Source organism: Kwoniella shivajii, chromosome 3, assembly GCF_035658355.1.
Source record: "Kwoniella shivajii chromosome 3, complete sequence".
NCBI lineage: Eukaryota > Fungi > Basidiomycota > Tremellomycetes > Tremellales > Cryptococcaceae > Kwoniella > Kwoniella shivajii.
Window position 1 is genome coordinate 1289931 of NC_085910.1, and position 13086 is coordinate 1303016.

The 13086-nt window shown below is 43.7% G+C and overlaps 4 protein-coding genes across 4 annotated transcripts; 2 read left to right on the plus strand and 2 right to left on the minus strand.

The window, feature by feature from the left end:
• Positions 1-270: 270 nt before the first annotated feature.
• IL334_002673 (uncharacterized protein) lies at positions 271-4724 on the plus strand (the record flags this gene model as incomplete). The annotated part of the gene is made up of 6 exons (XM_062934414.1): positions 271-721; positions 820-1215; positions 1278-1586; positions 1648-2481; positions 2550-3553; positions 3618-4724. 6 exons carry the CDS (start codon positions 271-273, stop codon positions 4722-4724), a joined length of 4101 nt encoding a protein of 1366 aa, XP_062790465.1.
• A 422-nt stretch (positions 4725-5146) lies between these two features.
• IL334_002674 (uncharacterized protein) lies at positions 5147-7243 on the minus strand (the record flags this gene model as incomplete). The annotated part of the gene is made up of 12 exons (XM_062934415.1): positions 5147-5210; positions 5281-5478; positions 5559-5577; positions 5624-5813; positions 5890-6044; positions 6109-6156; positions 6211-6364; positions 6447-6617; positions 6701-6792; positions 6876-6982; positions 7038-7100; positions 7170-7243. 12 exons carry the CDS (start codon positions 7241-7243, stop codon positions 5147-5149), a joined length of 1335 nt encoding a protein of 444 aa, XP_062790466.1.
• A 475-nt stretch (positions 7244-7718) lies between these two features.
• IL334_002675 (uncharacterized protein) lies at positions 7719-8928 on the plus strand (the record flags this gene model as incomplete). The annotated part of the gene is made up of 4 exons (XM_062934416.1): positions 7719-7819; positions 7873-8209; positions 8265-8481; positions 8549-8928. The coding sequence occupies 4 exons, from the start codon at positions 7719-7721 to the stop codon at positions 8926-8928; spliced, it is 1035 nt and encodes a 344-aa protein (XP_062790467.1).
• Positions 8929-11273: 2345 nt separating this feature from the next.
• On the minus strand, positions 11274-13066 carry IL334_002676 (uncharacterized protein; the record flags this gene model as incomplete). Its single annotated transcript, XM_062934417.1, has 4 exons — positions 11274-11379; positions 11505-12043; positions 12101-12357; positions 12418-13066. 4 exons carry the CDS (start codon positions 13064-13066, stop codon positions 11274-11276), a joined length of 1551 nt encoding a protein of 516 aa, XP_062790468.1.
• Between the last annotated feature and the right edge of the window lie 20 nt (positions 13067-13086).

Below are 13086 nucleotides of genomic sequence, written 5' to 3' on the forward strand. Positions count from 1 at the left end.
AGTAAATACATGAAAACAGTTGAATGATCATCTACATTCTTACAGCAGCAAGTTGAAAGATCAACAACTGAAAGTGCATAGCACTCTTATGAAGGTCATAAAAGTATCTCCCGTCTTTCGATTTCTTCTTATTATTTATCTCCCAGTTTTCTCAATGGAAATCTAACAAAGACAGGTTTGACGATATCTTATTAACTATATCTCTATTTGATTACAACAGCTCCCGACGTTCTACCAGTGTCTCCACTTATTGTAGAGGTTTCAGTCAAAATGGATATTATCCACCGACTCAACCCATTCCATCGACCCGCTTCTTCCTTACGAAACAATACACCCACGCCCACCGTAACATCAACCATTGGTTCAAGTATACGACCTTCATCATCCCTCGAAAGTGGGTCAGCTCACCCCTCAATAGATTCAACCTTGATACCGACCTCTTATGACGGAGCTGAAATTCGGTATGATACACCTGCCTCTCCCATCAAAGGTCATTATAGAACTCCGTCAATCTTGCGATCATTAGCTCATCATCCCAGTTTATCTGCACTGAAAAACAAATCTAAGAAAAAGAAGAGAGTTAGAGGTGCTTTCGTTCCTCCCCTACCACTTGGCGAATACGACAAACATGAAATTGATGAACAGGGGAAAGTAAAACAAAATGGTCTGAAATTCAGTAAGAGTCTACCTAGAGACATGAGATTAAGTCATGATCCCCAAGGTGAGTACGATAAGTTGACATGATACTGCATCTCTTATATCTTATCAAAATAAGAGATAGTCAGTACAAGCAGCTGATCAAAGAGATCTTGATGACAGTCGACTCCCTACCACCTGTACCCCCTCATCCACTTGTACCTACATCATCACATAATCTGACTTACCCAAGAACAAGATCGATCTCACCAGACAAAGATGAACAAAGCTCAAATTCAATCAAACGGATACCACCTCCATCACCTAATCCACAAGATTACTTGAATGCAAATATCAGTATAGATTATGATCATTTTCCTACTCCCGAAAGTATGAGAATGAAAATGAGATTTGACAGTGACCTGACCCAGACTTTCAATGGTACTTCCAAGACTCACTTGGAAAGCCAAAGCGTAAACGCCAATTCCATCGACCAGAGGAACGGCCTCGGAGTCGAAAGCCCAAGAAGAAGATATATGAGTTTTGACCAGAGGTTAAGTCCTAGAAAAGCAAAAATTCGTGAGGTCATTGGCTCATCATTATGTTCAGGTTAATCGGTTAATGATTATCTGATTCATTAGGTCATCTATCAACTCCATCAGAATCACCCCCCAGACGACCTCATCCTCAAACTACTCAACATCCTCATCCCATCCCAATGCAATCCCATCTATACGCACAGTCACTCTACGCCGAATCATCCACCTTCTTCTCACCTGATTTCGGTGCTCCTCCACCCCAGCCATTCGATTGGGACAGCCAACAAGTTGATGATGATGGTTTGGACACGTTCATTGATAACCATCAACTACCTCCTGGAACACCTGGCGGGAGAAGAGAGGTTTCACAAAGGGGTGCTTGTGCACATGGTGTGGAACATAACAAAGATGGTTAGTAATGGCATCTCATCTCGTATATCATTAAAGTCGAACTAATGCATCATACACTCAGCAGTACGGTTATTTTCAAGAGATACGTATCCTCATCCGTCACCCTCACCAGAGTCAACACCACCTAAATCATCTCCTGAGCGATATGAATCTACACCAACTAGAACACCCAAGCATAGAAGATCAGAATCAAGTCCTGCTTGTTCACCAGTCCGAAAACAGAAAGAAGCATTTAAAAAAGCAGCTAAACGATCTTCATCACCTTTTGAAGTGAAATTATCCGCCAACGTGACCAAGAGGATGTCACTAGACGCTTTTGGTACACCCAGCCCACCTCGATCGGTTGAGGAAGAAGTAGTGGAAGAGGTCTTGTCAGAGAGCCACGAGGATGAACACGACAACGCAGATCAAGCGGAACTCGACCAGCTTCGAGATAATGGATTAGAAGGATACCAATCTCATGAATTGTCAAATATCACCGAGTCTCCCTCTTCTGCTGAACACTCTTTTGGTAATGACATGACTCAAACACCATCAAATCCTACAAGCGCTCACGGTACCACTCCGTTCTTTACTCCTCTTTCACCTACTCTCACTCACCAAGAACTCCCGCTACCCATGTCACATTCACCTTTGACTTGGAAAAATCACATGTCCGCGCCACCGCTAGTTGTGACGACCTCTCTACTCGCAGCTCAAGAGCAACATTCCAGCGGCCTAAAGGATCAACTGAAAGCTAGAGAAATGATGATGGATATACTCTATTCCGAAGTTAATGAATTGAGAGCGTTCGTCAATCAATATGAGACAGAGAAAGAGCTACTTCACAACGACTTGCTGAACAAAGAGGAAGAGATAGAGGAATGGGAAGAAAGATGTGAAGGTAAAGACACAGGTATGTAAGGTCTATAACAATTACGTTGTCGGATGACCGCTGACATGAAGTCGTGTCCAATCTCTCAGCTCTCGACCAGCTTAGACAAGCTATAAGAGAAAACGAAGAGCATTTTGAGATCCTTCAGGATACACACGACTCGTTAGCAGAGAGATGTGCACATCTCGAGCAGGAGAAATGCCTCCTTCAAGATAGTATGTTAGAGGTGATTGCAAATAATGGCAAGATGAAGAGCGACCTTGCGGACATGAGAGTACAAATGAATGCTTGTAAGGACAGAGAGGGTGACATTGAAAGGGAGAAAAAAGGACTCGAAGTGGTCGTGCTTGAATTGAGAAGGGAGATGAGATGGGCGGAAGAACAGGATGCAGAAAGGGACAAGCTGGTTAAATATGCTGAGGAAAGGGAATTGGAAGTCTTCAATAAAGACCAAGATCTCATCCAGCAACAAATGAAGGAGAAGGACTGTCAGATAGTCATGCTTGAGAAACAAATCTCGGACGCTCATCATGGTTACCAAGAAACAATCGCCACACTCAAGGACAATATTGAAGAAATCAGTAATCAGCTCATCGAAAGAACTGGGATCTTCTCAAAATCTCAAGGCGAACTCTCACGACTCCGACAGGATCTTGATTGCGAACAAAGCGAAAGGAGGTCTAATGAGCTTGACTTGCGTGAACAAGATTTTACCATCACATCTTTACGAGAAGAACTGGTATCTTCCCGATCTTCAATCGACTCGCTTAACCTGTTCCTGAAGGAAAAGGATGAAAAGATCGATACGCTCATTTTCGATGTATCTGTTCTGCGAGATCAGGTCAAATGTCTCAAAGCTGAGAACATCTCCAAAGATGCAACTATCTCCGTCCTCAAGGACAAGGTAGAATTGGCAAGATTTGAAACAAACGAATGCCGATTTGAATCTGAAGTGGAGCTGAACCAGCTTCGAGAACAGATGGAAGAGTTGACCCGAAGCAGTGCAGAGAGGGAATGGGCCGGCAGGCAAGGTACAGAAATGATTGCTAGATTGATGGAGGAGAAGAGAGAGTGGGAAGAAGAGCGAGATGAAGTGAGTGATATCATCCTTTTATCCCCAGCGACAGACATGAAGCTGAATCCCTACGCCTCCATAGCTTGTTGAGATGATCAATCGCAATTCCATTGACGAAGAATCCTCTGCCAGATTGCGAGACCAGATTGATTCCCTCACGTCACAACTCAATACTATGAGTCACCATGTAGAGTCAATCCAAAGTGAACTCGAAGATCGGTCATCTGCTTTGGCTCACAAGACAACATTGATCCACGCTCAAGAAGCTGAGCTTTCCGCACTACGATTAACGGTTTCTCAATCCGAAGACACACTTTCTTCCACTCGTCAATCTCTTGAACGGCAATCGAAAGAACAGGAGAAAATCATAAGTAGATTGAGGGAAGAAGTGGAGACTTTAGGAATGAAATTGAAATCACACGATAACGCATTAAGATCGGCAGTGGTAGAAGCTGAATCGACAAAAGTCAATTACAATGACTATAATTCGAGATTATCAGCTTATTTGAAAGAGATTGATCAGTTGAGATTATCAGAAAAAAAGTTGCAGTCGAGTCTGTCGATGTATCAAAGAGAATCATCTGATCAGATTATGAAATTCTCAGAGATGAACAGGAAGTTGAAAGCTTTGGAAGATGATAAAGAATTATTGAATGTTGCTTTGGAAAGTAAGATCTTGGAACTAACCTTACTACAACGAAGTTCCAATCACACTAAATCGAGGACGAATACAGTGACACCCGTGCCATCGCATTTGTCTACGCCGTCATTTAGCACCACTTCCAGACACAGTATCTCTTCAAGACCTAGCACGATCAAACCCTCAATGTCAATGTCAACTTCGAAGATACCTAGTACACCAACACCATCCACAGGTGATAATCACTTACCCAGGAGATTGACCACTTCAACATCAGCAACTACTCGTTCACGAAGAGATACGATCTCCAATATCACTATCGGAACTACTACTCCTAGGATCCCATTGGGTTCCTCTACAAGACATAACAAAGTTCAACTTCATCCTGAAATGAGGGCCGGTTTGGGCGTAACAGGGGACATCAAGAAGGTTGAAAGACGAACGAGTCTGCCTGTGTTGACAAGAAGACCAAGCAGTGTCATTGGACACAGTGCGAATGGAAAAAGAGATAGTTTACTCAGGGTCGATGAAGTATCACGAGTTGCTTGAGCTCGTCTTTCGTTATACTTATTCAGTAGTACCTTGGACATCTTGATCGATTTGGGAAATATTATGTCTAGACCTGCTCAGTCAGTGGATGATGTATATATAGGTCAAATAGTAATATGAAGTGTGGAGTACAGTCAGTCGTGCATTGCATCGGACGGACTGCAGTAAAGACTGCAGTAACACAAACCTCATTCAAATCAAGTGAGCTTGAACATGTTTATATACATATGAATATGCCGGGTATATACAATAAATCGAAGACATTCAAAAAAATCATAGTTTTCATATAAGTTTTCCCATCTTATCCGCTTGCCTTCTCACAAATTTCCTTGATTGACCTATTGAATCTTGATATCCAACAACGCTATATGACATCAAGACCGACCGGTCGATCCACATCGAAAACCTTTCGGATCACTGGTCTATATCACGTTACTAGCTGCCATTCCTAAAGCGTTTAATCCGTTCTCAGGGCTATAAGAATAGCTAATCGGGTATGCGATATCAGCAAGGATGGAACAACGATGATGACTGGTAAAAGATACGTGACACTCACTTGAAACATTGTTGTTGAAGTTGATACTCCGCTTTCCTCCTTAATGGATTAGGATTCCATTCAGGTCCAGGTCTATCTATCTTAAGTTCCAGTACGAGGTCGTATGATCGAGAGTCGTTTACTTTGAAGTGGATTGATCCGATCAACCTTTCTCCTTTGTTCGCTGCTAGTGGTTCAGGAAGTAGTAATCGAGCTTGTCTATACATCACATAATCGATCAGCTTTATATCGACTGCGTGGTGGTCGATGATAAGGAGTCACAGGGTGCGATGACTCACTGCCAATGTGTTCGGGAAGCTATCAACACGGTCAGCTTAATCCATCTTGGTTTGTAAAGACTTACCATTCGGCCCGGTAGAAAGCTTTACTGCCAGCCCGTCCTTTGGAGGTGCAGGTGTAGGAGCCGGATTCAAGGGTGCTTCTTGTGTCATCCATTGCCAGCCGTTGGCAGGATTTATAGCATAATTCCAATTAGGGTCTTCGGAAGTAGGCATAGGTCGTGGGAAGAAATCCAAGTCAAACCACGATGCGAGCTGGTCCCATTGTCAATTATAATCTAGCAAATATGAGACGAAGGAGATTCCCTAAAGAGAGTAATGGAACACTCACCCCATGTATCAATGCTGTTCGAGACACGACGAAATCGACCGGGATGGAGAACTCGAGTAAATCCTCTTTGGTGCAAGTGTAGAAATCGAATGATTTGGGTGCACAAGCAGTTGACACAAGTGAGTTGGGAGGGAACATCCCTACGACCGGTTGAGCTACGAGATAACTCGTCAGCTAAGTGTCACCGATGAAATTGGAGCTCAATTGTTGATAACGCACCAAAAACTTCTTCCCTTGCAGCGGGATACAGTTCCTTGAAATCGGTACCTAGAATAAGTGTCAGCTTCAGTACGCTCATTTGTTACGCCAAGATCAGCTCACCAAACAAAGTAGTATTGAAGAATTGAGCTTTTTGATCAGTCTCATTATATAATCCTTCATCTGTAAATGGGCAAAAGAAGATGTGTCCTGCTGAAGGGAGCAATTGACCACCTGGTTTAAGGAATAAATCTCGAGCTAAGATGAAAGATTCGACCTATACGCGATTTGATCTCAGTTAATTTCAGAGTTTCAGAGTAGAGGTATCGAACAGCAGGTCGGGAGGAGATTGGACATACCATTCGCTCGTGAAGTAGCATCACGCCTATGGGTTCCGATATGATAGTATCTACTTTTCCAGATTCAAGTACTTGTCGTTGAATCTTTTCATCTTCAACCATACCTCGTACTATACGTATACGGTTCTTGAGATGTGGGTTGCTCTTACTTGAATTGGCAGCTTTGACCAGCTAGACCATTGACAGTACAAGTCAGCGCTGCCGGCCCGTTACACACTGTTCGTCTTGATCATGCCATTTTCATCCGCACTCACTATCTCCATCTTCTCTGCCATCGACGAAGCCTCCAGAGCTATGACTTCCTTTGCACCAGCCTGTGCGGACATGTAAGACAAGATACCAGAACCTATATAATACAGTGGTCAGCTCGGTCTTCATCAGTAACAGCTGAAAGCACAGTAAAGTTCAGCTGTGCAAGTCAAAACGTACCGGCACCGACGTCCAAAACTACCTTGTCTCTAAAAGCGATTTCACCATTACCCAAGATGGCTTTTCTATAAGTCCCTGTACGGGAGATATCACCAATCATATTTGCTCTGTTTCCCATTTCATCAGTATCTGGCTTACTAAGTATGGTAGGTTGAGACTTACTGATTCTGGAGCGAAGAGTAAAAGTTGAAATAGAAATCATGATCTTTATTACTACTCTCTTTTCTAAAACACGTCGTTGCCGCCTGTCAGCGAGCTTTGGGGGTCGCAGGATGAGAGAAGGGGATAACTCACTTCTCTTCGTTTACTTTAGTGGCAACGCTCTCATTGCCATGCCCGTTGAGCCTGTTCTCACTGTCTATCTCCATCTTGATTAACGAGGATCTTTCTTTCTGTGTGCCTCGGGTATCGATGAAAGATATTTGTAGATGTAATCCCGCCAACGAGCTACTGGTGATATGATACCGAAGATAGATCCAAGACTGTATGCGAGGACGGGTGACTCAGCGATAGATGGTGAAAAGATGTTATATATCTTGTGCTTCTTTGGTGATTCTTTATGTTTTCATTTTAACTTTTTCATGTTTTCGCTCAGACCTCTTTCTTTCAACATTTTGCGATAACCGTAAACTCACGTGGTGATCCAATATTCTCGGTCTAAACATCTGTGGGGTCCCCATTTGTTAGACACCCGGTTAAAGGAGTATAGCTATGTCCGTAAGATGACAACAAGATGTATGGGGGGATAGAAACAAACGGGATGAGGTGGTACTCGAGTAGTGTGTTGATCTCCATACCATTCACCTCTTAAGACATCATCCCACATCCAGACCCATACATAAGATGGTGACCCGAGTGGAATCTATGAGCCATTCCCAACAAGGCAGCAGCGCTCATACTCCAGTGACACCGAAGGAAGTGATTCACGTCGCCACCGTCAACGTGTAAGACCACCTTCACTTGCACAATCAAGATATTAGCTGACACGGGTAGTCAGACGATACAACAATGGGACTACATCCGATGGACCTATTTTCGACATTCCATATCGTGAAAAACCGTGGTCTGAACGAAAAACCCGTCTGGTAGACTGTCTACTCAGCACGGGTGATTTAGATATTATAGGATTTCAAGAAGTATTACATGATCAATTACTCGATTTACAACATCTCTTAGGTCCGGTTTATGGTCATGTAGGTGTAGGAAGAGATGATGGGAAACAAGCAGGGGAATACAGTCCGATATTTTATGATAAAATGAAATTCGATTTGGTTGATTGGAGTACTATTTGGTTGTCGACTACTCCCGATATACCCTCAAAAGGATGGGACGCGGTATGTCAATCCTTTCATAGTGAAGGGCCAACATTAGAAGCTGAATCTGAACTAGGCTTTACCTAGAATAGCTACGTTGCTTACACTTCGAAGAAAGGATAAGAAAGGATGTTTGGTTCATGCGGTAAATACCCATTACGATCATTTAGGTTTACGAGCTAGAGCGGAGAGTAGTCTTTTGATCCGATCACAAATATGGCAATGGGTGAAACGAATAGAAGAAAGGGAAAAAGTAGAAGTAGAGGGTCCGGTGATACTATTTGGAGATTTTAGTGAGTACATCCCTAATGAATGAAGCCTTTTTGCCTATCACACTGCGATGCTAATGTGTCATGCCAGATTCGCCGCCGTCCGAAGGAGGATATCGCAATATCACCTCTCCTCATCCCCTCCCTTCAGGTCAATCATCGTTCTACTTCCTTGACTCATACACCCATCTGTCGCCGTCTTCAACCACACCACAGACAAGGCCATACGGACCAGAATTGACCTACACTGACTTTGCTCCTCCGGGAAGTCGAGATGCGACAAGGATAGACTTTGTCATGCTTGGTGCTGAACCTGCCTCAGACAAGGAGTACAACGTGAAGGGAAGGGGGGAATGGGAAGTGGACAGATATGCTTGTTTGGACAATTTCGTAGACGGGGATGTTAAAGGGTGGAAAGGGAGATGGAGTGATCACAGAGCTGTACGGGTTACTATCGTACATGTAGGATGAATGAGCCTGTTGTTGTTGTTGTAAGGACACTGCCGAAAAGAGACAACCTGAAACATTGATGAAACCTCCTCACGCCAATAGCATCTGACGAATCTTAAAATGCATAAATCGCACAATCTATGTATCACTACTCAAAAGGTCTCATTTTTACAGAAGAAGTAGGAATAGGGAGTCTACATAATTCACGTTATGAGGGGATTGGGCTTCGCCCCACAGGATCTGAGGTTGTCGGTATTCTTACTACTCGCTCCATTGACGAATTGCAAGAAGCAAAGAGGAGGTGGACCTGAATCCTCCTCATCAGGATCTTGTGACCAAGTGTCTACAAAAATACGATCCAAACTAATATTCTCATCCGGAAAAGTTCCAGCATTAATGATTCTGCGGGCCCTGCATCTTATCTCGTCCGAGAAGCACGAATTTTCAAGAGGGATTGTGTCAACGGGTTTATAGATATCATAACCTGGTCTACCATTGGTGCCTCGGCCGCAGCAACGAGATTTACAAGTGATTGATCTTTCAAGCCTGTTGTGATATCTGAGATCGAGTCCCGAATAAAGAGTACAGTTATATCGTGTATCAATGTCGGTACCATTTCGTTGGTTTGTGTCGGTACCATCTGGTAAGTTTGTATCGGTACCACCTGATGCGCTTGTATTGCTACCATCTGGCGAGTCCGTTCTGGTACCTTCTTGTAGGCGTTGGACACGAACATGGCAAAGGACAGTTTGGGGAAAGCTGGTAGGGGGTCTGTCGTTTGACATTGTATCGTTTATCACGCCTTGAAGGGATATGAATATGGGAGATGGATCTTGGGGATGGATTTCCGGAGCTGGAAACAAAATGATGGTCTCGATAACACTTCATTCAAGCTTTATACAAACACTCTTTTTGTAGGGTGGTAGACGCACTGGGATCGGCCATCTCTTTGGGCAAAGAGAAAGGATATCGATAAGCTGTGCGTAATTGAAAGGCTAGATCCCCACAATCCTTTCATTGAGGAAGAAGGCCAACGCTTTTCCCTTGATCCGTATAGCGCTTGTTTTACTCTTGAGCGTCATCCATTCGAAATAAAGTCAACATACGTATGGTGATAGATTGATATAGAGTGTAGCAAGCTCAGTTCGACAAGTCACTACGAAAATGGTTGCAACAATCCGTCCTGTCATCACACCCTGTCGTGTGAAGCATCCCCGTACTTGATCAAAGAAGCAGTCTCGCTTTGCATATCACGCTCGAACGAGCTCCACGGGAGACTATGAACGGCAGTCGGTATTATCAGCATTGTATAGAAACGACATTCATGATGCACCATTGTCGCCATGTCTGTAAGAATTAGCTTCGAGTTCATGTGAGAATGAAATCGCACCGGTGAGAATGTATATCCTCGTTTGGTATTGCTACTTAAGATCAAATTGACCCCTCCAGACCTAGGCTCTTGGAGGTCCTACTTCCTGCTACAAATATCAAGGCACCAAGGCGATCTCGGCATCTGGCATTCCGTCTTCAGAAATTATTCACGGACAGCGGTTCTCATATCGTCGGAGAAACATGAGTCATTGAGAGTGACATAGTCATCTGGGATCAATACAGAACCAGAAGGGTTGGCGCCTCTGGTCCTAGCGGCTGAAATAAGATAGCAGCTTATAGGAGTTTGCTCGAATGAGCTGTCACATTGATTATCGTTCTCCTTAAAGACGGTGCAATCGAGATGGGTAGTTGGACGATCTTCAGATGGTTGTGCTCTGATATACCCGGGGCAGATCACGGCGTTCGAACGGTGTGACATGTATGTTATGTAATTCAATGATTTGGTGATGATTAGTGAGAAGTTCTGTTGAAGTCGAAGATAGAATAAGAACCTTGATGCGTCCTCGATCGAGCTTCATATCCGCCTGAACGTATTGTGTACAGTAGCGCACACGTTCGTAATAATGCTAGTCTGTCACAGACAAAGGACATCTATGGGTTGTGTAGTCATCAGGAAATGACGTGCTCAGTATCCTTTCAATGACGACGAAGGCAGATGCTCTCCTTTACTCAAATCTCTCCTCACAAACGCAGGGAGATTGATCTATTGGACGGATCTTCGTATTCGCCAGACACATCCGTCCGTCAGTCGATATCGTCCTTGGAACGGCCTATGAAAGACTTCGTCAAGCTGGTGTCTGGCTTCATATCATCATCGGCCAGGTGATATAGAATGTACTGAACAGCCACAACGGGCCCAAGAAGGGTAAGACGAGATTGCTTAGCCACATGACAGTTCCAGTAGAGGTCGTTAATTCACACATGTATATGTATCTCGCTATTCGTCATGCATATGATCCTGATTTCACACGAGATCATCGCGGTTTCATATCCATATAGATGGGTTGCAAGATAGTCTTCGGATCTTTCCCAGTAGTTTTAGCTTTCATCTCGCAGATCGTGCTAAAGTCAAAGTCGAATCTGAAAATATGTCATACAGTATCAATCAGCTCAGAATCGGATATGCTGATGTGGATCAAGAAGGGTTGTCACCCTCGCCGTCAATCAAAGGCAATGGGAGATCAAAGAAAGGAAACACGACTAACCCGCAGAATTGTTTCTTCTTGTCACTAGGCATTTCACTCAAACAACTGATTTTCACTTTCTTGATCAAATCATCTCCCCATATCTCCAAATTAGGTATCTCATGTAAGGTCGGTTTCGTCTGCCAGATGTGAGCTAATTGTCGTATATTCGTTAACATCTCTAAACTTCTTTCCGATGATTCGGCTTTTTTCCCATTGATAATACTTGATCCAATTCTTGATTTCCTAGGTGAAGGTACGATAGTTTTCCCTCCCACCAAAACATTGTACGCCGTTGTAATATCGTCACAACGATCTGACATGATGTTCTGTCGAATGGTGTAACACGCTTTAACGTGGTTTTTGATCTTTTTCAAGTCTTCCTGGAGAGTAACATCTTGACTTCTTTCGGTGAGATTTCGCCACAGCTGTCTGAGATCTTTCCAGTCATCAAGGAACTTGGAATCTTTGACTCGGGGATCGTCTTCCACGAGACCACTCGGGAAGAACTGCATGATTTCGTTACGGCACTTTATGCCCTCTTCCATGAGGACATCCATCTATCCAATGTCAGAGACGTTCAGCTCTAGGATTGCAAGCATTTTATATTTACTCACAACAAAGGGACCCAACCCCTTCCCCCTTTTCAGCATGATAGGATTGCTTCCACGACCGCTCGAGTCATCATCTTTCTTCCATAATCTCCATTCCAACTCTCCACCGTATTTCTCCACGTCCCCCTTCCTCTTTTCCTTTTTGACTCGTAATCCGGATTTACGAGCATCTAGAACATGACAGAACATTCTGGCTAATCTGATCGTTTCAGGATGGGAATACCCCAAGGTGTACACAGCATTACCATGTAAATCAGAGTCTATGGAACGAGTATTTTTCTTAGCGAAAACTTGATATATATTGTACAACGTGAACTCACATTTTCCTGTCAACTCATCACCCATCATCGCGCCAAGTAACCATCCCTGCATCTCTCTAGTACTACTCTCTTCATCCAGACATTCGATCTTGTTCAAGAATTCCGTCCCTTTCATAATCTCCTTGTCGAAATTCTCCTTTTCAAAATCATCCGGTGTCTCAGCGTACATATCTTCAGGGTTTCGGAAATGCTCAACGATGTCTTTATCCCAGAACAGCTGAAGAGTATCTCCGTCGTAATCGCCTCCACTCATATAGCTTGCAGGTGATCTCTTGCACAACTCGCTCTTCGCCGAGAGGACTATACAGTCTTTGAGATGGGTTAACTCGGGGCGATAAACGGCTTTGAATCGTCGAACATCTGTTGGTACTTTACACGGTGATCGATAAGCTAAAACTTCGCCTTCAAGGTAAGCCATAGGAATTTTAGTAATTTCGTCAATCGGTCCATTACCGGAGAAACAGATGAAGATTTCGTCTGGTTTGAGTATTTGGAGGGTATCAGGGATCATGAATGCGGTGAGTGATTGTTCGACCGGGATCTTGAATTCTCGTATCAGTTTCCTGGATAATACGTCGACCAAGTGATGTAATTTTGACGCTGGATACGCTGATGTACCTGGATGGAAGCCGGAACCAACGGTTTCCATCAAACTGAGCAGGTATCAGC